This window comes from Neovison vison, chromosome 8, assembly GCF_020171115.1.
Source record: "Neovison vison isolate M4711 chromosome 8, ASM_NN_V1, whole genome shotgun sequence".
NCBI lineage: Eukaryota > Metazoa > Chordata > Mammalia > Carnivora > Mustelidae > Neogale > Neogale vison.
Window position 1 is genome coordinate 41,179,718 of NC_058098.1, and position 26,171 is coordinate 41,205,888.

The window sequence follows — 26,171 nt, forward strand, 5'->3', positions numbered from 1 at the left end:
CTCTGATTGTGTCCAGTGACTAACAAGCCAATGTAAATCCTCTGTCTGAACTTGGCTTCAAGTTCAGGTTAATAGCAATTGTAGAGCCATTGATTATTCAATTCATCTCAACTTTCCAGATGTTAAAATGTAAAGAAAAAAAATGTGTCCTCAAATCAATGAAATACAGAAGTAGCAATTTGGCCACAAAATAGATACAACCTCTTTCCTGCATAATAAAACCTTAAGGAGCATCCCTCCACTTTCCCCCAACACACACACACACACACACACACACACACACACTGGCCACCACCACCACACTTCCAATAGAGGTTTCTTTGTAGTGGAAGACACACACTTACTACTATATGAAAACCCATCTTCTTTCCTCCTCCAAGGTTTACAGCCACACAAATAATCCATGTCCTATTGAAATCAAATAGCAACTGGATTAAATGTAACAAAACCAGAAATCTGAAATTGGAGGGCAGCTTTTAGTATAATTCTTTCCAATTGCCAAAGGAGGCCACAAGGCAGGGAGAATGTTCCTGCTTCTTGATGCATTATTTTGGACTTCCTAAAAAAATTTACAAGCAAAAAAAGTCTGTATAATTCTGTAAATTGAACGACATTAACTTCAAAAAGCCTGGTCTTCAGGCTTTTATTTGACAATCACATATAGACTAGTCTGCACTTTTTTTTTTTTTTTTTTTTTTTTTTTTTAAGAAAAGCATTGTGGCCTGAGATCAATAAATCAAAATTGGGTTGGCTCCTCCTCAAAGGTGAATTGTTATCCTGCTGAAGAGGTTATGTGACAGGATCTCTAGTTTGGTAAAATACACGAACAAAAAAAAGGATTAAGATTTCTTTGACTGAAAGGGAAATTCTGGATGTTATTTTTTCTACTATGAAAGAGTTTCCTGAATTGTCTCCTAGAACAAGAGATTAAATGTCAAGTGATAAAGCAGGTGCAGGGCCCATTATCTGGTGTCCTCAAAGCCCATTCTCTCACTAAAGTTGCTGTTTCCACACAGGGAATGAAGGCAGCTTGACAGAAGGAGTACCTAAGACAGTCTGAGAGAAGAGGCAAACATGCAGCCAGAGGGCTAGGGATCTCTTGGTTGTCAAAATTCTAACCCTTAGTCAAAATCATCAGTCAAGGCAAAAGCAAAATTCAGCTGTCAGGAGTTAATCAAGCTGTAAACCAATAGGCCAGTAGATGCTCTTCAGGAAGAGGACTGGGCAGCCCAGTGATGTCAGCCCCAGGAAGCTAGTGCTACAGCATGAATCCAGGGGGACTTCTGAAGCCTGGAGGATGACATCATCACAGACCCAACCATTGTGACCACTGCCTTTAGTTCCAGGGCCCTCAGATCCTCTGGTGCCCAAAGAAGCTAGGAAACCTTATGCTGCTCATGCTTAGAATCTTTTTCCTGAATTCCAAAGCAAGCCACCATGTACTTCTAACCCCAGGAGTTCCAGAGTGGCATTAACCTGGTTTTCCAGATTAAAGAGGACAGAGTGAGCCCATCTATAAAAGGTTAATCAAACCACCAAGCTTCAGCTCTAAAATATCTGGCAGTGAAATATGACCCATGCTCCAGAGCCGTGGAGACCCTGTGGGAGGGGACAGCCTTAGCACACCAGCATTTCTACGGAGCCGGCTGCCACTGACCACAGAGAAGTCCCTGGCATCGGACGGGGACCTATTCTCTTCAATATGAATAAGTTTGTGCTACCTTCCCCCACCCAAGCCATCTTAAGAATGTGAAAGACATTCAAGTCCATTGCCTTCAAATGGATTCGCATCCCAAAGTCCAGTCTTATTTCAGCTCTCTCACCTGTGGCACTAGTGTTGGGTGAAGTATTAGAAACATCCTAGGAGTGGAGTTAGGAGAAATTTTAGTTCTCACCTGGTAGCTGGGTGGCCTGAGGCAACCATGCCACTTCTCTGAGACCTGGTGTCCACATCTGTGGAAGGGTTTGGTTGGATTGGAATATGGTCAGGAGTCTTTTTTATTCCTTGAGGGATGCAGTCCTATTCAAACAACAAGAAATAGCATAGACCTACAGCCTGAAAGCCCCTAAACAGAGGAGGTTGACAAAGATAACATTGACTTCTCACAGGTAACTTTGAATTCTCTTTAGTAAAAAGGCTTCTGGCTGAGTTTAATAACAGTTACACATTTAGTTACATAGTTAGTGGATGTGGCCTAGACAGAATTTTAGGGTGTGTGCGTGTGTGTGTTTGATGATAGTGATAAACACTCAGAAGACATAAAGATGGTTAAATCCAAAGAAACTCAAAGATTAAGACCCAGGTATCTGTGATAGGACTTCGAGAAGAAAAGCTGAATGGAAAAAACGGGCTTGAGTTTAATACCAGGTATGTTTAAAAACTTTTCCTAGGAAGGAAAAGTGTATCTTTTTTTCTTTCTTTCTTTCTTTTTTTTCTTTTTCTTTTTTTTTTTTTTTTTTTGAAGCTAAAAGAATTTATGTTAGGGGCCAAGACCAGAAATGGAATTATTGTAGAGAACTGAATATACTTACTTACAGTTCAGAGCCCTCTGATAACCGTCCTCTGGTGCTTCTGTAAATCTGCTAGTTATTTCCTGGATGCAGCTTTCTTCCTGGGTATAGATTTCTAGTACTTTGGTCATGGACAAAGGTGATGCACTCGGTCTTATTAAATGTTCAGAATAAATTGTGCTATTTAGGAAAATGTAACATACAAAAAGGGCAAAATCTACTGGAAATCATTAAAGAGTCTATAATTAAGGATACATAAGATTAAATTATTCTTTGACTCAAGAATTATATACTTAATTGTGCAGGATTTCAACCCAAGCCATCAGAGGCACTTTCTTTCAGGAGCCTTAAGTGTACAATGAAGTTTCTGAGAATCCAGCTTTGGTGATTGCCACCAAAGTTTGTGCTACCTTATGAAAGATGCCACATGAAGAACCATTGAAAGACCCAAAGCTGCCCCACTGTGGCTCCTTACACAGTCAAAACCCTATTAAAGTGCAAGAATCAAGAGATTCCTTCGGAAAAAATACGTATCTCTGTGTTCACGAGAACTGTGCTGTGTGCAGATTTATCTGGTTGCTTTAGAGAAACAAAAGCCACAAACGGTGTGTGATGGTGTGGGGGGGAGTTTGAGAAACACCCAATTTGTATTATTCCTGCTGGGAAGACCCAGATCTGAGACCCGTGCTGGCAGCCCCTGGCTGAGAAGGGCCTCCTTGTGGTCTCCATTCCTGCCAGGCCCTGGAGGGGGTGGGGAATGCATAATGAGGCCTACTGAGAATTATTAGATGCTTAACTGATCCCTGGAAAAGGGAAAGAAAAAGGCAGACTTGTAGAATTTGATCAGCATCTAGCTCAGTTAAGCCGAACATGACAATACCTGGAAAGCCTTCAGTGATCATGATCATGTACAGAGGAACTTGAACTGTTTTCAGAATTTGTGGGAGCAGCACAGCCAGCAGCGGGTGGGGGGTGGAGGAAGAGTCAAAAGGAATGGGCCTAAGGGAGTCTGGCTGAAGGTTTGAAAAGCTGAGTCCTTCAGATGTTTTATAGACAAGAGATATTTCTACCCATCCAAATGCCTAGTATGGGTACAGAACATCTAAAACTGATTCAGCCAGTGGCCCCCAGCTTACATGCCATCTGCTTGTCCTCCAAGATTTTTCTTTACCCCCTTCAGAAAAGGTGAATCACTCTCTCCTTTGTGCTGCTGCAGTTCTTGGTAACAATGTCACTTAACTTGCAGGCAGTTAACTCCCTCTCTCCCTCTCTCTGTCTCTCTAGATCTCTGTCTCTTCTAATGCTCGCTCTCTCTCTCTCTCTCTCTCTTTCTCGCTCAGCTAGCTTGTGAACTTCATGAAGACAGCAATATACCTCATTTATTTTGTCTCCCAGCCCATGGTAGGCACTGAAATATCCAGTGCACATTTTTTTTTCTTTTCTTCCTAAATATTGGCTTTTTCTGTAGAGCAGTTATTTGGACAATAACCAATGACTTTCCAGACCATTCTCAAATGACAATATGGAGGCACATCATCTGGTAAAACATAAAAGAAGAATCTGTGTATGTTATGCTCCCCCCCGCCGTTACTGCCACTGCCTTTCATCTCCTACTAAAGACAGCTTCTGATTTTGATCAGAGTAGAATATTCCCAATATATGATACATGAAGAAGTGTGTTGCCATGGAAAAGGGTATCTTGTAGAAATATGTGAATTTTCCACCTGCATGATCCTGTCAGCTTAATCATTCATTATTTGACTTTGAAGAGGGAGCCATGGGCATATATCTGCAGTGTTTGTCCAAGTGATCAAAAGAGGTTGTGTGGTCAAGTAGCAGCTTTGCACTGAGGTTTTGGGAAGAAAGTAAATTAGGTAGGGGACAGATGCTTTCTAATTATACCTTTGTCCCAAAGAAGTATGAACTAAATAGAAATGAAGCATATCAGTCTTCTCATACTGCCATAACAAAGTATGATGTATAAATAATGGAAATTAATTTTCTTTGAGTTCTAGAGGCTGGGAAGTCCCAAGTTCAAGGTGTTGGTCAATTTGATCTCTGGTGGGAGTTCTCTTTCTGGCCTGTAGATGGCCTCCTTCTCACTGTGTCCTCCCCTGACAGAGCGCACCCTCTCTCACTCTCTCTTTCTCTTCTTACAAGGCCATAGCACTATCAGATGAGGGCCTCAACGTTATTTAACGATAGTTATCTCTATAAAGGCCATATCTCCAAATATAGTCACATTGGGGAATGGAGTGCCAACATATGATTTTGGAGAGAAACAAATTTCAGGCTATAACATCAAGTCTATAATCAGAACTGTCATTTGATAAACATGCCTAAAACCAGATGCTGACAACGGTTAAGTGTCTGTGAGACTTGTAAGGAAGACTCAGTCACACAAGTCAAAGCAGTCTGTGCACCTGGTCATAGGTTTAAAATGGTGGTGTGAAGTCAGATCTCTAACCTCACTCTCCCCCAAATAATAAATGGTGGTGTGAAGTCAGATCTCTAACCTCACTCTCCCCCAAATAACAATATGAAAGGAGAGAAATACAATAAGCAAAGGAAGAACACCAACAAAATCAGTAATCAGACAAAAGGGTGGGCTGGTAGTCAACAAAAGAAAAGGTACATTTTCAGAAATGCTGAAAGCATGAGCCTGGTGTTGCTCCAGCCTACCCCCCAAATCTACCAGGCTCAGAAATAACCCCCAATAGGATCTTACTAGCTACCATTTACGTTCCCAACCGGGAGAGGAAAAGGAAACTTCCACAAAAGTATATAGTCAGCTTTGAACACCTTTTATTTCACCCTTCCCTGAAGAGACAGGAAAACCCTCTGTAATTCTCCATTTCAATTATCTCCTGTTGGGAGTAAAATGGGAGAAGAAAAGCAGACCAGTAACAAATGCCTAGAACTAATTACCTCTAGTGAAAACCAGGAATTTCACCAAATAGAAGACAAAAGAGAAAATCAGTAAGGCCAGATCTCTGGGGCACCTGGGTGGCTCAGTTGGTTAAGCATCTGACTTAGACTCTGGTAGTGATCTCAGGGTCCTGGAATCCAGCCCCACATAGACCCTCCTCCCCCAACAATCAGGGAGGAATCTACTTCTCTTTCTCCTTCTGCCCCTCTCACCCCCCTTGTCAGTGCTCTCTCTTTGTCTCTCTCAAATAAATAGATGAAATTTTTTTTTTAAAAAAGGTAATATCTTCTGAGTGTGCAAGAAGCAAGGGAAGAGGAGTTTGAGAGCCCCCAGTGAAACCTCCATGAGGAAGGACTTGCCCTCCCTACCCCAGGAGTCTGTGTAGCGTTCTTGTGGGAGGCTGAGACAAAAACAACAACAACAACAACAACAAAAACAAAAACAAAAACAAAACAAAACAAAAAACAAATAGAAACAGCAAAAGAGAATAGAGAAGCTCTAGGATGGTCTGTCTGTCTGTCTCTCTCTCTTTCTCTCTCACTCACTCTCACTTGAGAAATCCATAACAAATAATGTGGTGCACAGCTCTGGCTGCTTTACCTCTCTTAAAGAAAGTCCTCAAAAGAAAACACTCTCTTGTGTAGCTCCTGAAGGACCAACAGGCCGCAGATACTTTGCTAAAGAAGAAGCATGCTAATGAATATGTCACACATTTCGTCCTGCAAGCACTAGAAGCCATGACAGAGAGGAGAAAGGAAGGAAAGAAGCCAGTAAGCATGCAAGCCAGCAAAACACAGATGAAGAAGCTATTGTAAAAGAAAACACAACTCCAGACAAAGAGAAAAAGTCCTTATAATAGCTATAAAAGAATTTCAAAAGAACATTAAAAATCTTGAAGTTAAGGTGATAAAATGGCATAATGATCTCAAATGTAAGCATGAAGGAGACACATTTTTCAACCGTTAGCAAAATAAATCAATTAAGAACAGCAAAGACCAAGTTACTGACAAAGAAAAAAGGCTTGAGATGATCACAGTGAAAAAGAACACAGAAACTCTAAAACAATTCGAGAAAAAATGATATATATAGAAGAGAGAGGGAATAAATTGCTCTATGTGGGAACAGTTGGTGTCCCTGAAATTCAGAAGTCAAGATATAGAAAAGAAAACTCCCTACAATGAAGGGAAAACTGAACAAATGATCTAATGGGCAGGCCATGTTCCAAAAAAATTAATACAGAAATCCCCCCAAAACACATCTTTAACAAATTAATTCATTTAATTAACATTAATAAAGTATTAGTATGTGTTCAAGAAAAACTAGGCATAAATCAAGCTCATAACTTTATAGCTATGATTGCTATGGGACAAAATTAAGAAGGAATGTCAGGACTGAGTCAATTAAAGTGTATTATTAAGAATGGCAACTATCACCACAATAATGCATAGAAAGCCATCTTCAATCTCATGGGCTTAGAACAATAATCATCTATCTTCTGTTCATGGATATGAGAATCAACTACATTTAGTGTGGGTTAGGGAGGAAGTCAGGCTGTGTGTTAAACCCAGGTCATACTCTCCTTGGATCAACTGCTCCCTAAAGCATGTTGATCTTAGGGTAAAAGGCAGGAGCATGAGAAGTCAAATCCCAACTGTACAAATGTATTTCAAGCGCTGTTTGACTCACTTCTCCTAATATCCAAATGGCCAAAACAAATTCCATGGCCAAGTCTAATGTCAAGGGACAGTGACATAGACTTCCATGGTGGTAGAAGATAGGAAGTAAACATTTCTGAATAATTATCTAATCCACCACATTAATTGTGAGGTTGGAAGACAGATAAGGCAAAAGTTGTCAAGAAAATTCAAGAATACCACCTTAATTTGGGTCAATACCAATCACTTTAAATCCAGACGGGCCCAGCTCTCTCTATGGCTATCATTACACCTATGAAACTATGTACTCTAAGAAATAATTATTTCTTCTATTTGTTGCATGCAGTTTATTGTTAACACAAATCTCAAAAGAAAAAGTTGAAGGACCCTCCAACATCTCTCTATGTTTATGTATTAAAAATCTGGTTAACTGCATCCTATGAGCATCTGAGTATCTTTTCTTTATGATGAGTCCAGCTTAATTTATTACTTTTTATGTAATACAACTGACCTACAAAAGGTTACCATAATCAAGGCTTTGAGGAGGACAGTTGCTGTTGGTAATTGAAAATGAAAAAGGTACTGAATGTCCCAGACACTTTCTATTTTAGCATCTTTCATCTCCTGCTGGGAGCCCTGAAATGCACCTCTTGCTTGTGTTCTAAGCCGGAGCAATCAAAGTGGGGGGAGGGACGGGCAAACTGGAGTAAACAAGCTGTAGAGGCAATTTTTGCTTTGATCAGAATCTGTTGTCTATATGAAATGGACTCATTTCTCTCGGGCCCTCAGTTGCATTGCCCAGGAGGGTAAAAGCTGATAGGATAATACCAGTTCCACATCACACACGTCAGAGTAATAAATGTCTGTCATTCCTCTCCCTCTTCCCAAATATATCTCTCACACACACACACACACACACACACCATTCACAGCAACACAGTCATATATTCATACCACATGCACATATCCTGCATACTCATGACATTAAATAAATTAATAATGTCTATCAAACATACCCTTTAGAGTCTTTGGAAACAGATCTGACAGATGATGCCTCTCTCTGCTCCTGGAATGCTGCAATATATAGAGCTACAACTTTGATTTCTGTTTTTATCTCTCTGTGTCATGGATCTCCACTAATCTGTGCCAATATGGTGACATTACCTGAGATTTCTCATCTGAATGTTTTGTGTTACAAAATAATAAGATTGGAAAGACAAAACTTATGTTCACTATTTTTTGATCTGCCTTTTGGGTTTTGCTTTCTTCAACTTCTTCCTCTGTCTCTCACCCAGTTCTTTAAAAAGTGTTCTGTGTCTTCATTTCCATTGAGCATTGTTTGACTAGCATCCTGCCTATTAGATAAAAAGTTATCTGTGATGCCACAGGGGTTTCTCCATAATAACACCAAAGGGTTATTATCATTGATAGTAATGACCTTGAAAGATATTTCATGGAAGAGTTGGCCACAGGTACCTTTAAATCCCACTACAAACAACAACCCTGAAGGGAGAGTCAGGGAAGCAATATATAGTGTCAGGTCAATTAATTTCCCTTTCAGAGTAATCATTTCTTATTAAAATAATAATAATAATAATGAGGCGCTTGGGTGGCTCATCGTTAAGCATCTGCCTTTGGCTCAGGTCATGATCCTTGGTCCTTGGATCCAGCCCCACATAGGGCTCTCTGTCAGCAGGAAGCCTGCTTCTCCCTCTTCCTCTCCCCCTGTTTGTGTTCCCTCTCTGTCTTTCTCTGTCAAATAAATAAAATCTTAAAAAATAATAACAATACTGTTAGGTGTTAATTAGTTCTGATGGTGTCTCAGAGAGTTAAACAAGGAGTTAGAACATATTATAAGTTAGACAAGGAGTTAGAACATACTGTAGTCATTTTAGTAGTGAAAAAGCCAAGGCTTCTAAATACTGAGATTTGGCAAAAGTCACTCAAAAAATTAAGTGACTAACAGAATATCCTCTTATGACATACGTGTTTGTGTCTTGCCCATTTTCTATTGGGGTCCCTGTCTCTCCTGTTATTTTGTCTATTTATTTCTTTTTATTCAGTACAGGAATCAGTAATATATATATTACAAATACCTTCTTCCACTCTGTTTTATTTTTACTTTCTTAATGGTGTGTTTCCATAAATTAATGTTAATTTTAGTATTGTCCAGATTGTCATACCAGTCTTTTCCGTGAGTATTATTGTTTTGTTTTTCCTGTGTAAGAAATTTTTGCATAATGATGTGAAGGTCTTTTTCCAAGTTACCTTTCACACTTAGTTCTAAAATCTACCTGAAATTGATTTTTGAGTATGGTGAAAATTATTCCTTCAGTGTAGGCAGTGTAGGTCTACTGTTTTTGTCCCTGAACAAATTATGATTCTTTTCCCCTGAAATTTTATTTCAGATTCAAATTTGAAGACACTTTTGTTTGGTATGAAATTTTGCACTTTGAAGATGCCATTGCATTGTTTCTGCCTTCCATTATTTTTGCTGAGAAGGCATCTGGAAGTCCTGTCATTGCTATTTTGATGTATACTAGATAATTTTTTTTTTTTTACTCCTTTTTTTAATTTTTATTTTCAAATGTAGCTCCATCAGGACCTTCTATTTCCTTCCTCTTAATTCTTGTCTCCTTGTAATTTTATCTAAGCCTGTAAAGCAAGAACCTCCCACTGTCTAACCACTATTTTTTTTTTCCAATTTATTTATTTTCAGAAAAACAGTATTCATTATTTTTTCACCACACCCAGTGCTCCATGCAAGCTGTGCCCTCTATAATACCCACCACCTGGTACCCCAACCTCCCACCCCCCCGCCACTTCAAACCCCTCAGATTGTTTTTCAGAGTCCATAGTCTCTCATGGTTCATCTCCCCTTCCAATTTACCCAAAAGCACATACCCTCCCCAATGTCCATAACCCTACCCCCCTTCTCCCAACCCCCCTCCCCCAAGCAACCCACAGTTTGTTTCGTGAGATTAAGAGTCACTTATGGTTTGTCTCCCTCCCTATCCCATCTTGTTTCATGGATTCTTCTCCTACCCACTTAAGCCCCCATGTTGCATCACCACTTCCTCATATCAGGGAGACCATATGATATTTGTCTTTCTCCGCTTGACTTATTTCGCTAAGCATGATACGCTCTAGTTCCATCCATGTATACTAGATAATTTTATATTATTTTTTAACCTTGGCTTTCAGCAGTTTTTGAACAACTGGCCTGTATGATACTTGCTTTGCATTAATTCTGCTTAGAGATCAGAGCACTTTTAAAACAGTGGTTTGATATCCCATTAATTTGGGGAAATTAGTCATTATATCTTAAATACTGCTTTTGCCACATTACACACTGGATAGACCTTATCTCATATGTCTACTAACTCTTTTCTATATTTTTTATCTGTATTTTATAGTTTCTTCTAATATAGCTTTCAGTTTACTAATCCCTTCTGTGTCTAATGGCTGCCAGATGTACCTACTAAATGAATCACTTCAATTATAGTATATTTTCCAGTTCTGGAATTTACATCTGACATTTTAAGTAGTGCCTAGTTATCTGATAAACTCCTTTGCCATGGATATTCTCCAAATTGGCATCTAATTCTTAAATATATTAATCACAGTTTTTAAATTGTCTCTATGATATCCAGATCTCTAACTTATGTCTACATGTTGTCTTATTCTCTTGGATTTCAGTGATTTGTTCTTGTTCTTCTGGAATGCCAGGTAATTTTTTTATTGAATGCTGGACACTGTGTGTGAATAATTATAGAGACAGCTTGAGGCTCTGGGTGGTTTCATCTCATTTTGGAAAGGATTTATTTCCAAAATTTATTTGTTCTGACAGGACAGTAATAGTGAGCAGAGCACTACTATATAATCAGGAATTGAATTGATTAAAAGTTGGACTTCAGTTTTTTTAAGAGCTGGTCTATATCAGGTTTATCCTTGCCCCCAGAATATAACCCTTTAGGTGCCCCACAGAAGACTTGAGTACTTTTCTAGGCACCTCTTCTTTGGCTAGCCCTGATCTCCAAGTTTTGCCCCACCCCACCCCTCAGGCCTCATAAGACATCTGGAGGCTCTGTTCAACTTGTTGGCACATGTGGAATGTCAGACTCACCATGTTATACCTCCTCGAGCTTGTGTGTATTGATGGCTCTTTACTGAGTGAAAATAGTTTCTTAAATAACCTCACCAGTGTTCCTGTTATTCATAGGAGGGTTAGTCTACATCATGATAATTCACCTTAGGCTTAAATCCCTTTCTCAGTATAATTTCAATTTGCATTTCTTTCATTATGAGCAAAGTGAATCATCTTTCATGTGATTACAGGCCACTTTTTTTTTTTATGAACTGTTAAATTTCTTGCTCAACTTTCTACCCAATTTTTGATCTTCTTAATCTGTATTTTTAGAAGTACTTTAAAGATATTAACCCTTTCTCTATAATAAAAGGTATAAGAATTTTCCTTCAATTTATAGTATTTTTCTTCTAAACATTTCTTATGGTATTTTTTCCATCCAAAAATTTATTATGTTTATATGAAATCAAATATTTCCATTTCTCCCCAATTCTGTTTTGAAGCATAATTAACCAAGATTTTCAGCTCTGAGCCTTAAAGAAATCCATCAAAGATTTCTTCTGTAATTGTGCTAGAGGAATGTGTTGATGAGAAATTGAAAATGGTCCACTTTTTAGAATTAGTGGAGTGAGAAGAATATGATATGCTTTTAAGTCCAGTTGGGAGGTTCAAGTTTTCTTTCCCTTTCCCAACCTCATCCTCAGTAACTAAAGAAAACAACTTCTGGGCACAGTTACTTTCACCTGAAGGCTTGGGGTCTGTTGGTCATTTCTTTTCTTCTGTTATCCTTTTCCTGATTTCTCTCATCTACCTTCATTTCATCAATGTTACTTCCACATTGACATTTCACAAATACCCACATGCCTATTCACAGTTCGCTTCCTCGGGACTGGATGCAAAAGCTTGTTTGCTATCTCCACTTATATGGCCCTGCCCTTCAGGCTTCAAATCTAAAATGGTTTTCTTCACTTCCCTCCACTCTGTTTGTTTTATGTGTCTTCAAGTACTGACCTTCCTACCATCCATCCACCAGGGTTCAGAGATTGGTCATCTTTGAGTCAACCTTCATGACTGTCAGCTTCAGTCCATCATTATCAGAGGGCAAGATCTATCTTTGAGGATCCCTTCCTTTGAGGAGATTATAAACTGGACCTTTACCATCCCTGCTTCTTACTCACCAACAGGCACACGAAGTTTAACATACTCTGAGCTCAGTACATACTCATGTAATGAAAATGCACCCAACCTTATGCTTTAAAAAAGTATAGAAATAATATCAATTTTGAAATTATAGATTGCCAGACCTTTACCTGTATCTCTATTTCTAAATGCCCCTGGCCTTCAAGCTGTGAAAACGTAATAGGTATTTAACTAAGATGGAAGATACTGTCGTCCTTTAGGCTATCTGGAAAGTTTCTCACAGTAAGAGAAAACAACCCACTTACTACTACCTTTAAGCATGTTCTATAGATTCAGCCACAGCAAAGGGATGACACACTGTGCGAAATAGAGATCAATCACGACAGAGATTAATAAAGACGTGATTCTCAGCAATTAAAAATGGCAGCATCTGAGAATGTCTCCTAGGAAGGCATCTAAGCCGTTCATTTTGTGTTTGAACAAAAAAACCCTCACTGCCAGGAAGATAAATCTTTCAGCTTTTAGGCATGCCTAAGGCAAAACAGGTTTTCTTTTCTCCCTTTTCTCCTCAAAGGTTAAGCTACATAAACTTAAACACACACACACACACGCATGCACATGCACATGCACACGTACACACACACACACACACACACACACACACTTCCCTAAATTTAAATTGTAGGTTGTTCTGATTGAACCAAGTTTCCCTGCTTTCATGCTACCAGATTTTTAAATTTGAGAAATTGTGTATGTATGTATGCGATTATCTCACAAATTAAAGAGAATGTAGATGACAGCACTAAAGAATTCCGGCAGCTCAACCCACTGTTTCCTCCCTTAACCTTTTCTGCAAAAGAAGTTGAATCCCAGGAGTATTTTTAAATTTAAGAGGGCAATGGAGGGTGACAGAACAATTGGCAGTCAGGCTGTTCTAATTCTCTATTAATCAAGGACTATCTCCTTTCTTTCAGCTCAAGGCGAGGACACACCTAGAGTTCCTGTGCAAAGCGAAGGGTCTGGCTACACAGAAAACTCTCCAAGTCCCAATGGTAAAGTTCTGAGCTATTTGAGCTCATACAAACTACAAATCTGACACATTTTCTGTGTGTAATCTAGGATTAAAGGAGCTATCTATTCTATGAAGCAACATATTCAGTTAGAACAAGGTAAAGTTCAAAAACCATGTTCTCCTAGGAACTTATAAAATTGGCAGCCTTTAAAAAAACTGATGCTAGCTGTTTTATAACACTATGTGCCTCAGTTGTTAATCACACCTCATAATACGGAGGCCATAGTGCGTAATACCAAGGGTAAGCTAGACTGAAGTCCAGCTGGTGAACTGGATGGGAGTATCTCTTACTTCCACAAAAAGCACTTGTCCAAAGTTATCCCTGCTCTATAGGAACTCCAGGAAACATTCAGGAGAGCCTTGACTTGACTTTTGGGCTAAGGTCAACTTGGACCTTCATCATTTTGCCTCACTACATCACTTCAGATGGCTTGGCCAAAAACACAGTCGATCTTTAAAATCACCTTAGAAATCAGTTTACAAAATCTGGCTTTATTCATGTCTCATTTTGAAGGTACCTGAATACTCTGAGCCTGAGAAATATTAATATACTGCCCCCCAACCCGTATAATGATTCTGGGAATGCTTTTAAATATTACTTGGTTTTAAAAAAAACAATTATTTGTGAACATATGATTTAATAAATATTTGATTCCACTGGCCCCCAAACCTCAAGAGAACCAAAATTGGTTGGTTATCAACTGTTCATATATACCTTGCTGTTTGGTTCTTTGGGAAAAATTCAACTGGTAAAATCTACTTGGTGAATTTACTTGGTGGTTTTAAATAGAGTTTTCTGTACTAGGTATTCCACTCTGCTATAAGCTTTTCATCACCTGAATTTCCTCCCTTAATCATAAACCCTTCCATACAAACCAATTTTTTTTTTTTAACTCATGGGTTGCATTACCTAGAAGAATAATGTTTTTCAACCTCAGATCCATTAAAGGCTACCACATGTTAGTCATGCTCAGTTGGACGAAACCTGCCACAGCCTGGTTGTGATATTATTGTGACCTGGTTCTTAACTAGTTCTCTGCAAAACATGTTCTGAAGAATGGCAGGCGCATATGATGCTCATTGAGTAAAAGGGAAAGAAACATGAAAAATACTAAGATTTAGTCCTCTCTTTAAGATTCTCCATATATATTTCAGGCTCTCAGAAAACTCAGCTGTGAAGAAATTTATCAACATGGTTTACCATTGCTTTTCCCAAACTTATTTAATCATGGGATGCTATTTATTAATAGGTTTCGGAATAAGTGGCCCTTGGGTTGGAAGAAGAAACAGAGAAGGGATGCTCTCCTGTATTTGATTCTGCAGGCTCCCTCACTGAGACGGGTGACCTTACAGTAATTTCGTAGACCAGGCTGGAAAGCACATGCATTATTCTCCTTATACAGGTAGCATTGCTGCATCTGGCCAGTTTACACCTGGGGTTTAGAAAAAGCTCACACATCATTAGAAACCCAGGATAGTTTGCAGGTGGAACAGAGACCTGCTTTTAAAACCTTCTCCCTGAGAAAGAGTTGGGTGGTATGCCCTTCAATGTCACTCCCTCTTTCAAGCCTCTTTGGAGTGTGAAAACCAGCATCTGCCACTACTTTCCTTTAATCAAATTTTCCTGTTTGAGAAAAAGAGCTTGGATTGTTGATTCTGTGCCCATAAATGAAGACTACCCGAACAAGAACAGAGGTTACTTATTCAGGTACGATAGCCAGGGCGACGGCCATTATCCCTTGTGTTGGTGGGCTCAAATGCAGGCAGAAAAGTGGGAAACCTTTAAAGTTAAGACATGGCTTCAAGCACCCTCTGACTTAAGGTTGCTGGCATAGGAAAGCTGGCTTTGAGCACACTAGAAGTGGGAGACCGGTTTGGGAACATATCCGCCTTTCCCTGTTTGGTCCCACGTTGGAAACACAGGGCAAACTCTAGTGAAGCCAGCAGACATTGTCCAAGTCCTGACCATCCTAAGCTGATTGCTACAGAGGATGTGGTCAGGTTGCCCAGGCTGGTAGCCACAAAGGTTTTTCATAAGTTATATTGTTATATATGGTCTGACCATTGTTCCATTTGTATATTGTCTCTCCCTTTATATTCTGCGCTTTGATGCTTTTAAAATATCCATCTAATTGAACCTACTGACCCTTGAAAATTTCCAGAGTGACTGAGATGCCTACTCTGGGATACTTCTGGACAAGGACATTAATTATGCATTCTATTTTTATGCAAATGCTCGCATAGACCAATACATACAGTTAAAGTAAAAGCACACGTTTTATCATCATGGTGTGATCCGGTTAGATGTTTTGTTTTTCTATCACAGGGCATCCACTGCTGCTGAGTCCACTGGCAAATTTAGAGAATCTGTTTTGAAATTCAGATTTGCAAACCAAACAGGCCTATCAATGTTGCCATTTCAGAGAGAGCTACTTAACTCTACTTGGCAACAATCTGTTTTGCTTTGTTTTCTTGTTATTTTCTTATACATCTACTAAGGCCTTTGGATTTACTTCAGGATGGTAATCAATAAACCCAAAATGCCCACCCAAAAATCTGGTATAAAACAACAACTCAGCTTCTACAGTTCATTAAGAAGTAATCCTGCCCTCCCTGGCCCCTGCCGCTAAAAATCTACAAGACTTATTCCCCAAATCTTGAATGAATGAAAATGAACTGAAAAGAAGTATAAGATAGGAGATCAGTATTGTTACAACTCACAGACCATTTTAATGTGTTCAAAAGATTTGGATTTAATAAAGACAACCTTTTTTGTTTTCCTTTCTGGTTACAGTTGAAATGAATAGTCAGGTTGACAGTGTAAATGACCCAACAGAGAGTCAGCAAGAAGATTAACTAATAGGTAAGTTGCCCCTGTAGTGGAATTTTCAATTGATTAAACCAGCCATGGGAAGTGTTTGTAAATGGCATATTGGATTTCCCTCGGTTCTGCCAAGTCCCACAGTGTGGCTCAAGCTAAACTTTAAAAATCCTTATACCAAATGACACAGTGGAAGGAGCCAAGATAACCCCAAGAAACCTACCATCCTTTGAGGGGAAAAGATAAGCCACAGCATATTCAGATGTGCATTTCCCTGGTTTTCTGAGTTTTGACAACAGGAGAAAAATGTTTCCATCCATCTAACCTCCTGGCCTCCTGGAGGGATGAAATTATTTCAGCAACCACAAACTGATTCTGAAGCATTGCTTTTCTAGAAGCTACCTGCTGTGTTGTTTAGTATATCTGTTTTTAAATCTCTACCCTAGAGAATGTGGAAAGGCACTTGGTGTGTTGAGGCAGAAAGAAGCCTGACTTGTATCCTATGCTGTCACACCATGACCTGTGGATGTGTGTGTCTGAACAGGGTTTGTTGAGTTAAATGAGCCTTAGGGAACTCCCCAAGAAAATCATAGGCTGGGATCAGATCACGTTTAAGAGTTTTTCCAAACCAACATTCTAAATCTCTTAGCAGAGACTGAAATTTATCTAAAATGAGGAATAGTCTATAACCCCTTTCTTATCTTGAGGGCTGGTGAGAAGCATTAGAGAAGTCAAGCTCACTATTCTGATTCTTAGCTGAAAATACTAACTGGGAAGCATCCTAACTGGGACCCACCACATCAATGGTGGGTCATCCAGTTAAAACACAATTGTGCTAGCACCATTGTCTCTCAGGACCTTCTTGCACTCCCTCCACCTTCTTGGTAGGTCTCTGTACTCACCCAGAAGGCCATGTTGCACCAGACTCTTGAGTTCCAGCATCACAGCAGAACAAAGTTTGAGAATATATGAAAGTAGACAACTGTCCTTCCCATCATAATCTTGAACATCATTTAAAACTTAAATATAATAGCATTTGTGTAACACACATATAAGACTGCTAAAAGAAATAAAACTCACACAAATACAGTCTTATAAACGTTTCTTTTTTTTTTTCCTAAACCTTGTTCATGTATTTAGAATTATCCTGCTAAGCTGCAGAAATGATATGGTAGAGAAGTTTCCATTAAAAAGTAATGAAGTGAGACTAAACCTGAACAATTTAAATGCAAGTTCCTCAGTGTTGCCTTACCTTCTGCCCTTTGTTGCCAACAAACTATATTCTTGTCTAGAATTTTTCTTACAGATACTATGATTTTCCTGTGTGATCAATATCTAAATAAAGTACCCAGATAAATATTTCCTTGGTTAATGTCAAAGTATTTTCCTTGATCATAAACACGAATACCTTTACCCAAATGAATACGTTGTCAAAACTTAAAAGTTCAAGATTAGTTTGAGGAAACTCAATTCCAGGAAGGAGAAATGACTGGGTCACTTGGATGATCAATGGAAATTCAAACACTCCCAGGAAAAAATTATTTGCTGACATCATACTGCTCCCTAAACAATAGTGAGTTGTAGTGACAAACCCAGTTGTCACAGAGAACAGTATGACCCAAGGAACTTTAGTGATTCCCACAGAAATATTTGCACAGCTGAATTTGTAGAGGTTATGTGGTAGTTCAAAAGAAAGAACCTTTAGTTCTGTGCATCACACCTTAAAGGAAATTAAATACAATGAAAACAAATTGGAATTACAAAGTTCCCAGATATAATACAAGAAAATTTAGTGTTATATAATTTATAATTGTAAAAAATCAGTAATCATAAATGACAAAAGGGAATGACTCAGTGAGTCAACAGAACACTCTACAAATGTAAAATTAATTTCTTAACAAGTATCTACGTCATGTGAAGGTGGTTTAGAGAAACATGGTTCTAGAGAAACATGGCAGTCCAAGTGTGGCGGTTACCAAGGTACACTTTAAGAGGCTTTGTAACTTCCATTTTTACATTCTCAGAATGCTTGGTTTTGGAATCCAACCATTCTGTAAGAAGCTCACCTCTACTGTAGAATGAAGAAGACTCCATGGAGAGAGATTCTGGAAACTGAGAGGCCATTTTGGGTGTTTTGGCCCCAGTGGATACCACCTGGAGCAGATAAACTGCCCAGCTGGCTCCAAGCCTATAGGAACATGAAAAATGATAAACCATTTTGTTTTCAGCCGCTAAGTTTTGGGATGGTTTATGATGTAGCAACAGGTAACTGGAAAGGTGGGGTTTTGTAGAACATCTTCCAATGTAAATGTTTAGAAATGAGATAAATTATAACAAAGAAATGTTTAAATACACCACTCAACTGACATGAAAGCAAAGGTGCCAGAAATAAAGAAGAATTTGAAAGCCAAAGCAGTAGTGTAGCGAGTTGAACATGCAGTAACCCTAAGGGCTGCTGATTGGTCACGGATGCAGAGATCAGCCCTATGGCTAGATCCTTGCATTCTAATGCCCACCTGGGACCTAGAGCCATTCAAGGGGAGATATGAAAACTGATAACATTTACATAGATAAGTCTGGGATTCCCAGCTGAAGATGTTAACAAGGAGACTTCTGTCTGCTCAGAGTGCAGTGAGGGGAAGGAAGAAGGCTCCTATGATAGGTAGAAAACACAAAAACACCATGAATTTGAAATGCAAACTTATGCCACCCACAGTCAGACAGCAATACACAGACTGTATATTTAATAGTTGATTAGAGACCAGTATCATTCCTGCTCTAGATAACAAATGGAAAAGTAAACCTATCACTTGGAATTCCCATGGAAGAAAAAAATTCTCTGAAGATGAATTCACAACTTTAAGACTTACAAAAACACATGATGAAGTGATCTACCATGAGTGAAAATCAATGGGTGAAATGACATGATGATTAGCATTATGAAAATGAGAGAGTAGAAAATTCTGAAGATTTTATAGAATAAGTACATTTAAAAGAAAATAAAGATTAAAAGCACATATAAAACTGTAAGAAAAGGGTAACACTATGAAAAATTAAGAAAAATTTGAAAAAAGCCAATAAGCATGTAGTGATATGAATGACATATGAGGAGACATGGGGGAAGGAAGGAGAATGATCAATGTGTTTGTCTTCACTACACATTCTAAAGGGAGATAGTAGATAGTATTTGAAAGATAATTTCTGAGAGTTTATCAGAAATTGATAGAAGTCCATGAGTTTTTAAGTTAAAAGAATAGTAAGTCACAAGACAGACATGTTTAAAATAAACCCAACACAGGCATTGCAGAACACTAGAGAGAATAAGAAAAAAAAAAAAAAGGAAAACAATTAAAGGAAAAGGAGAGTTAACCTACAAAAAAATAAGTATGGCCTAGACAGCAGGCTTCCCAACATCTAGAATTTAGTTCAGGAGATAGTGAAATAATTCTGAGTCTTCAAACATAAATAAAAACAATTGTCAGTATAGAGTTCTATAGCAAAGTTTCACTATCATTTAAGAAGATAATAACTGCCATTTTTCAGGAAAAAAAAAGTTTGCTCTTCACATACCCTGTCTTTAAAAGCTACTAAAGGATGCACAATAGTAAGAAGAAAACTGAATCCAGAGGAAAGCAGGAAACAACTGTAGGCCAAGGAAAATGATAAATACAAAAGCAAATCAAAATATATTTTGATTATAAATTTATAATAATAATTAGTGGGTGGCTAAAAATAGGATAAAACAAAATTACTACTTATGTGCTTTTTATAATACACAAAAAATACTAAATACTTTCTATTATGTATGTTATTTGTGAATATATATTTGTGTAAAAATATAAAAACATGCAAGATGATCCACACTTATCAGGGTTTGGTAATCTCTGGGAAGGAAGAGAAATAGTTTAACCTATTGATAAATTAAATTAATTAATTTGTAAATACTTTAATTTACCTACAGTCTTTTATTTTTAAAAAGTAAAAGATTGCAAGGAAATTTGAAAAATATTAGCACTTACTAAATCTGGAAAGGGAATATATTCTAGGTATGTTATACTGTTTGTAGGTTTCTTTATGTTTGCAATTTTCATTTTTAAAATTAAAATTTATAATTGTATATCTATGTATAAGAGATTCAGAAAAATACCATAAAGAAATATTCCATAATATTAACTGCAGAAGTTATCATCAATAGAGGAAATACGTAGGATTTTTTTTCTTCTCATCTACTTTTGTCTATTTTAAATAGACACACACACACACCTCAAAGAGTACTTTAAAGATTCATAGGAACACCAGAGAGAAAATTAACTCGGAGATCATCTGCTTCAGTTCTTCTATATAGACACGTAGTAATTTATGGTGATAGAAATCAGATCAGTTGCTGGTTCCAGCAGGAGCTAGTAGTTGGAAAGTGAACTTTTGAGGTAATGGCAATGTTTTATATCTTGATAGTGGTGTGGGTTAAATGAATGCCTTTGTTCATACAGACAGAGGTAGGCTTAAGAACTGTGCATTTCCTTCTATGCGGATTATACCACATCTTCTAAATTCTAAAAAGATAAAGACTATCTAAGACACAGTGTCTTCTCCCAAGTGGGGAACACAGCAGAGACTTAATAAAACCTCAAAGTGGTAGGACAGCCATCAATGACTTCTGCAGGTCAGCATTATGAAAATTGTCACCATTATTCCTCTGTCGAGCCCTGGAAACCAGTGTGTGTGAATGGACCCTAGAAAGGAGGACTCATCAATCCAAGATTAGGTGTTTCAAAGAATACTTTGAAGAGTTGAGTTAATCACCCCATCAGTGGAAACAAGTCACCAACGTAGCATACATTTATTAGCTGTGATTTATATGCTCTTTAAAGATACCCTGTGCCAGCAATTACAGTTCCAGTATCCAAAGTACTTTGATAGTCAGAGAAGATATTCCTAGGCTTGTTTGAGGGGTACAAAACATTTAAATGACTGTGTTAAAAAGATATTCCTTGTTAAATCTACGAAATCTATGATCTTTCATCTAACAAATGGTTTCTCCTTGTCTTTGCCAGGGGCACAAGATGAAGCAAAGGAACAAAGAAATGGAAGTCAATCGTGGTCCTAGGCATTGCAGGCCTCTCCTGGCCCTTGGGGGGGTGGGTGTAGGAAGACAGGAGTGCAAGCTGTGGAGGAGGGGGGTGGGGGGGGGCAAGTCCCACGGAAGGACAGGGAATCCTTTGCTCTAATTTCTCCAGCTGCATTATGTTCTGTTTACCTTCAGAAAAAAAGAAAGACAAAAAAAAAAAAAAAAAGTAAAAAGAAAAAAAAGTTTCCTTGAACTTGGCAAAGGGTCCCACGTCAATGCGTCTTTCAGGCACTATCCCTGTAATTTCTGTTTTTTTTCTCTTTTGTGACTTTTCCCAGGGTCACAGTGGCACAGTTTAACACTCACAGGTGTATCCTGGTCCCTGTCTGCTTTCTTGATTATGTCACAAAGCTGGTCGATACAGTGGTTTCTTCAAAGAAAGAGACAGAAGATGATTGTTGGTACACTGCAGGCTAAATTTCAGGAATCCTCAAGCCCAAGATCAGTATAATCCACAAAGGAGGCAGGAGAGAAAATGGGCAAAATGCTCAGAAATCACTTGGAAAAAGGTCAGGACAATGAATTGAAAATGGCATTATATTCAGGGATTCCCAAGGTACAACTCTGTTCCATGTGGTTAATGAAGAACGTGGAAGGAGGATTTCATCCAGGGCAGAATGTAGAGGCGTTACCCTGAAGGCAGGCCCCCCTACAGCCAGCGGGGGCTTTCCCTTCCCAGCCAGGACTGCAGGTGCATTCTTTGACCCTGACCTTCCGCAGATCTCCCCTGGTTCATGAGGTCTTTACTGTGTGCTTCGGCATAGAGCCCACCGAGTGAGATGTGACTCTTTGGGACACAGTTTGGAAGGGATGACACTCTTAGAGGTGTTTTAGTTGAGAGAGGGGGGCTGCTGCATTTAGAATCCAAACATATGTCTATGAATATTAAAAGTTTTACTTGAAATCTCTTATGTATACACATTTCATAAAAGAACCTCTTGTCTTTACCCAAGGTTTGAGGGCCCACAGACAGATTCTCATTTGAAGTTAGAGGCAATTGGAGGTCTTGCTTGCAGTTCTGGCTTCCTTTTAAATAGTCTGCTTTGTTCATGCCAAATCCAAAACTACTTTGATAGCCTGTCCCCACTCCCAGAAATCCCTTGATTATGGCCTTGAAGGGGAGCAGCAGCATTACTAAGCCAAGATTCCAGTGGTACAATGGGCACAGGGGATGAGCGGCCAAGGAGGAAGTCAGAAGTTGTCACAGATGTCTATCCCAGAGATGACATCAATAGTGACCCACACGAGGCAAGATGCCTGCTTCCCACATCTTCCCCAGGTTCTAAGAACAGTGTATTTTTTTCTGAGGAAACTGATAACGCTTCTTGCATATCTCGTCAAATCCACCTTCCTTATAAGGTCTTTTAGAACTGTGACTTATTTATATATGTAAATATATAAATATATTTTTTAGTGGAGGGAGAACAGTAATGGATCAAATTGGGTATTTCTAAAATCAAAGGGTGTTCTGTTTTCTAAATATTCCACGGACTTCTTCAGTTTTGCTCTTTCCTCTATGGAAAATCCACCTTCTTCTCTTTCTATGAAGTTTGTTTCAGCCCTTTTGGAATTTGTTGCCCCTCTGGATGGCTTCTTTGATATATTAGAATCATTAGTAAGTTAGATTTCTGCATATGTAGGATGTTCTAACATCCTGTATTTCTAAAAAAGAAAAAAAAGAAAGAAAGAAAGAAAGAAAGAAAGAAAGAAAGAAAGAAAGAAAACAACTGCTTATCAGCCTAACAGCAATGATTTTTAAGGGACCTCATGATTTTTGGAACGTGGCCATTTCTCTTTCTGCTGTCATTTTACAGTTTGGTATAGAAATGTATATGTCTCCTACTGCCATGAGACATGGCTTTCCAGAAAAACAAGGGAAAGTCCCATTTTAAGTGATCCATGAAATGATGTCATACACATCCTGAGAGTTTCTGTATTTCTTGTCATCCTTACAACTTAATTGAAAGTTGCCATCATTCTGTGAAGGACTGGACAAGGAGTGCTAAGACCACATTTTCCAGGGACTCCCACATGTTAGTGCTACTCACGCCCAGGAATGAGTTACAGCTAAAAACAACATGACGGAGACAAGCGGGGTGGGGACTTCTTAATGGACAATGATGAAAAAGACCCAATGTCCCCGTTAGGACCCATGGAGACTGGAATTATTTCATTCAGGATGTTCTCTTTATCAACCACGACAGTCATTTTTATTCCTTCATTTTAAATGTGGGCGGGGTAGGAATGGGGGAGGAGATCTCTGCATGAGAACTTCAGGAAAAGCAAATAAATCTTTGAGATCAAAACTAAGAGAATGAGGCATCAGTCTCCTAGCCCCACTCCTGAATTTGTTTAGACTTTATAATTACATTGGGTTTTCATTTTTGCCTCATTATGCCTTTTGGTTGCTATTTGGTTATGAGATTTTTATCCTTAAAACAAACAATGAAGTCACTTTGCATTTCAATAGTAAGAGATTAAAAATCTATCTGTTGGCCAGATCGAAGACACCTCAACACAGGAAACCCTTTTTTCACTGGCGCTGTCATTGAACAGGCTATACAGTGGAAAATTTGAAAAGCAGATTGCTTCTCCTGCACATGAATCCTGGATGTCAATTTCCAACCACACCCCTGCCAGGCTATGTGGCATGACTGTGAGGGAGAGGGGGGAGAAAGATAACCCAATATTAGTCATGTTTACATACAGAGGATCAAAGTAGGCTCTCAACATAATACAGATGTCCCTGCTTTTTGAAATTGCATTATGCCACTTTGCTTTTATGAAAGACCTACATTAGTACCTGCTACCATTCACCTAAAGAAATCCCCGAAGAGAGCTTTTGCTTTTATAAAAACTGCAAGCAGGGAGAATGGCCCCGCCGAGCTCCTTCCCTGGGAACGCACTCAGCGTCTCAGCATCAAGCCGCCATGGCTTTGACCTGCATCTGTGAACATCTGTGCTTTATCTCATTTTATTTTGTGCATCCATTAGCAAAATGTGCCCTATGGTATCAGAAGAGGGTCTGGGAAGACTCAAAAATATTTCCATATAAATGAATGGTAATTGTTTCTTTGCTTTACCCCATTTCGGCTTAAGGACAGGTTTCATAGGAACACTACTTGCCCGTAGCAGGGGGAACCTGTAGTCCTAATTAGAAAGGTAGTCGTTGTGAGAGAGACAAAGGGGCTTTTCCTCCAGTTAGTAACTATTCAGATGATGGACAAGTCTTCTTTCATAAAAGCTTACAAAGGAGGCATCCAAAATACTGTCTGTGATAGTGGGTCACATATTTGCCACCGCAGCTAATTGTAAATCTTTCTATGAAATACTGAAAAGCCTCTTTGTGAATTAATACAGTTCTGCTTGATGCACTTGATTTGAAATGACTTTTCTCTGTATGTGGTGCATGTCAGCTTTGCTTTGAAAAATAACAAAGTTAGCAGAATACGTTCAATATATTTTCTTGGGGAATAGGGTTTTTATCATATGATTCATTAAGGATTTGCCTTACCCTGACATTTGTGATATAAAGGAAAATCAGAAAAAAAAAGTAATTTTCTTGATCAAGATATGTTTTTACTTAATGCAAATAAATGTAGTCTGTTGCTTGCAAGGGGAAAAAAAATGTCTTCTGGTATAAACTGCTAAATAGAATAATACGTGCCTCTTTTGTTAAACCGGCATTTAAATGCTGGACTGCTTCGAAATGTTTGTTTCTTTTCATCTGTGCCATACACTAAAAAACTTAAACAACTGTTGCCTTCGTACTATATTTGTTAGAACAGAATATGAATAAAATTGGTTTGAGAGGATAAAGTAGAATTATTTGTGTCTTGTAATTTTTGTTTCCTCACGTAAACGACTAATAACTCAAACTGTTTTTTATTTTTAAGATTTTATTTATTTATTTGACAGACAGAGATCACAAGTAGGCAGAGAGGCAGGCAGAGAGAGAGAGGAGGAAGCAGGCTCCCCACTGAGCAGGGAGCCCGATTCGAGGCTCGATCCCAGGATGCTGGGATCATGACCTGAGCTGAAAGCAGAGGCTTTAACCCATTGAGCCACCCAGGTGCCCCTCAAACTGTTCTTTTAATACGATGTATTGGTTGCAAATTGTGTATTTAAAATTGTCCCTTTAAGGTAATTTGAACTTACCAATAGTTGTCCTTTACTGAGACTGGTCAATGTTGTGGCCATGTTTTTCAAAATTAGGGGTGTCTGGGTGGCTCAGTCAGTTGAGCATTGTTCTCTTGGCTTCTGCTCTGGTCATGATCTCAGGGTCATGAGATCGAAGCCCATGTGGGTCTCTGCACTCAGTTCTAAGTCTACTTGAGGTTCTCTCTCTCTCTCTCTATGCCACTCACATGCTCTCTCTCTCTTTTCTCTTTAAATACATAAATAAAAGCTCTTTAAAAATTAAACTATAGCTTAGTTTGTACAGACACATGTCCCAATGTATGTATATATATATATATATATATATATTTTTTTTTTTTTTTTCTCTCAGAATACTACTAGGTAGCTAGCAACAGCCTCTGAGGAGCAAGAAGTTGTTGAAGTAGAAGTTGTTGAGATGAAGATCATGATTCCATGAACATTGGTTCATCCTTCAGAACCCACTCTCCATTATCGGAATTCTTTCTGAGAACATTTTATGAGCCAGCCACTGGGCTGGCTATGGGATCACTACAACCATGATCCTCAGTCTGTTATTGAGGGACTTATGATGGAATTACACAATTTAAAGAGCTTGGCCATGGATCAACCAAAATCACTATGGGGAAAACTCAGTGTTCTTTTGAAAATGGAAATATGTATTCCATCA

At 38.6% G+C, this 26,171-nt stretch overlaps 1 protein-coding gene across 1 annotated transcript in view; it reads left to right on the forward strand.

Annotated features, from left to right (window-relative positions):
* MACROD2 (mono-ADP ribosylhydrolase 2) overlaps positions 1 to 25,168 on the forward strand; it is a 1,971,347-nt gene extending 1,946,179 nt beyond the window's left edge. Inside the window, exons 17-19 of the mRNA XM_044263475.1 lie at positions 13,297 to 13,374; positions 16,189 to 16,257; positions 21,270 to 25,168. Of these exons, the coding sequence (XP_044119410.1) occupies positions 13,297 to 13,374; positions 16,189 to 16,250 (140 nt within the window). The 3' untranslated portion in view covers positions 16,251 to 16,257; positions 21,270 to 25,168. The remainder of the gene's footprint in view (positions 1 to 13,296; positions 13,375 to 16,188; positions 16,258 to 21,269) is intronic.
* The last annotated feature ends 1,003 nt before the right edge of the window (positions 25,169 to 26,171 follow it).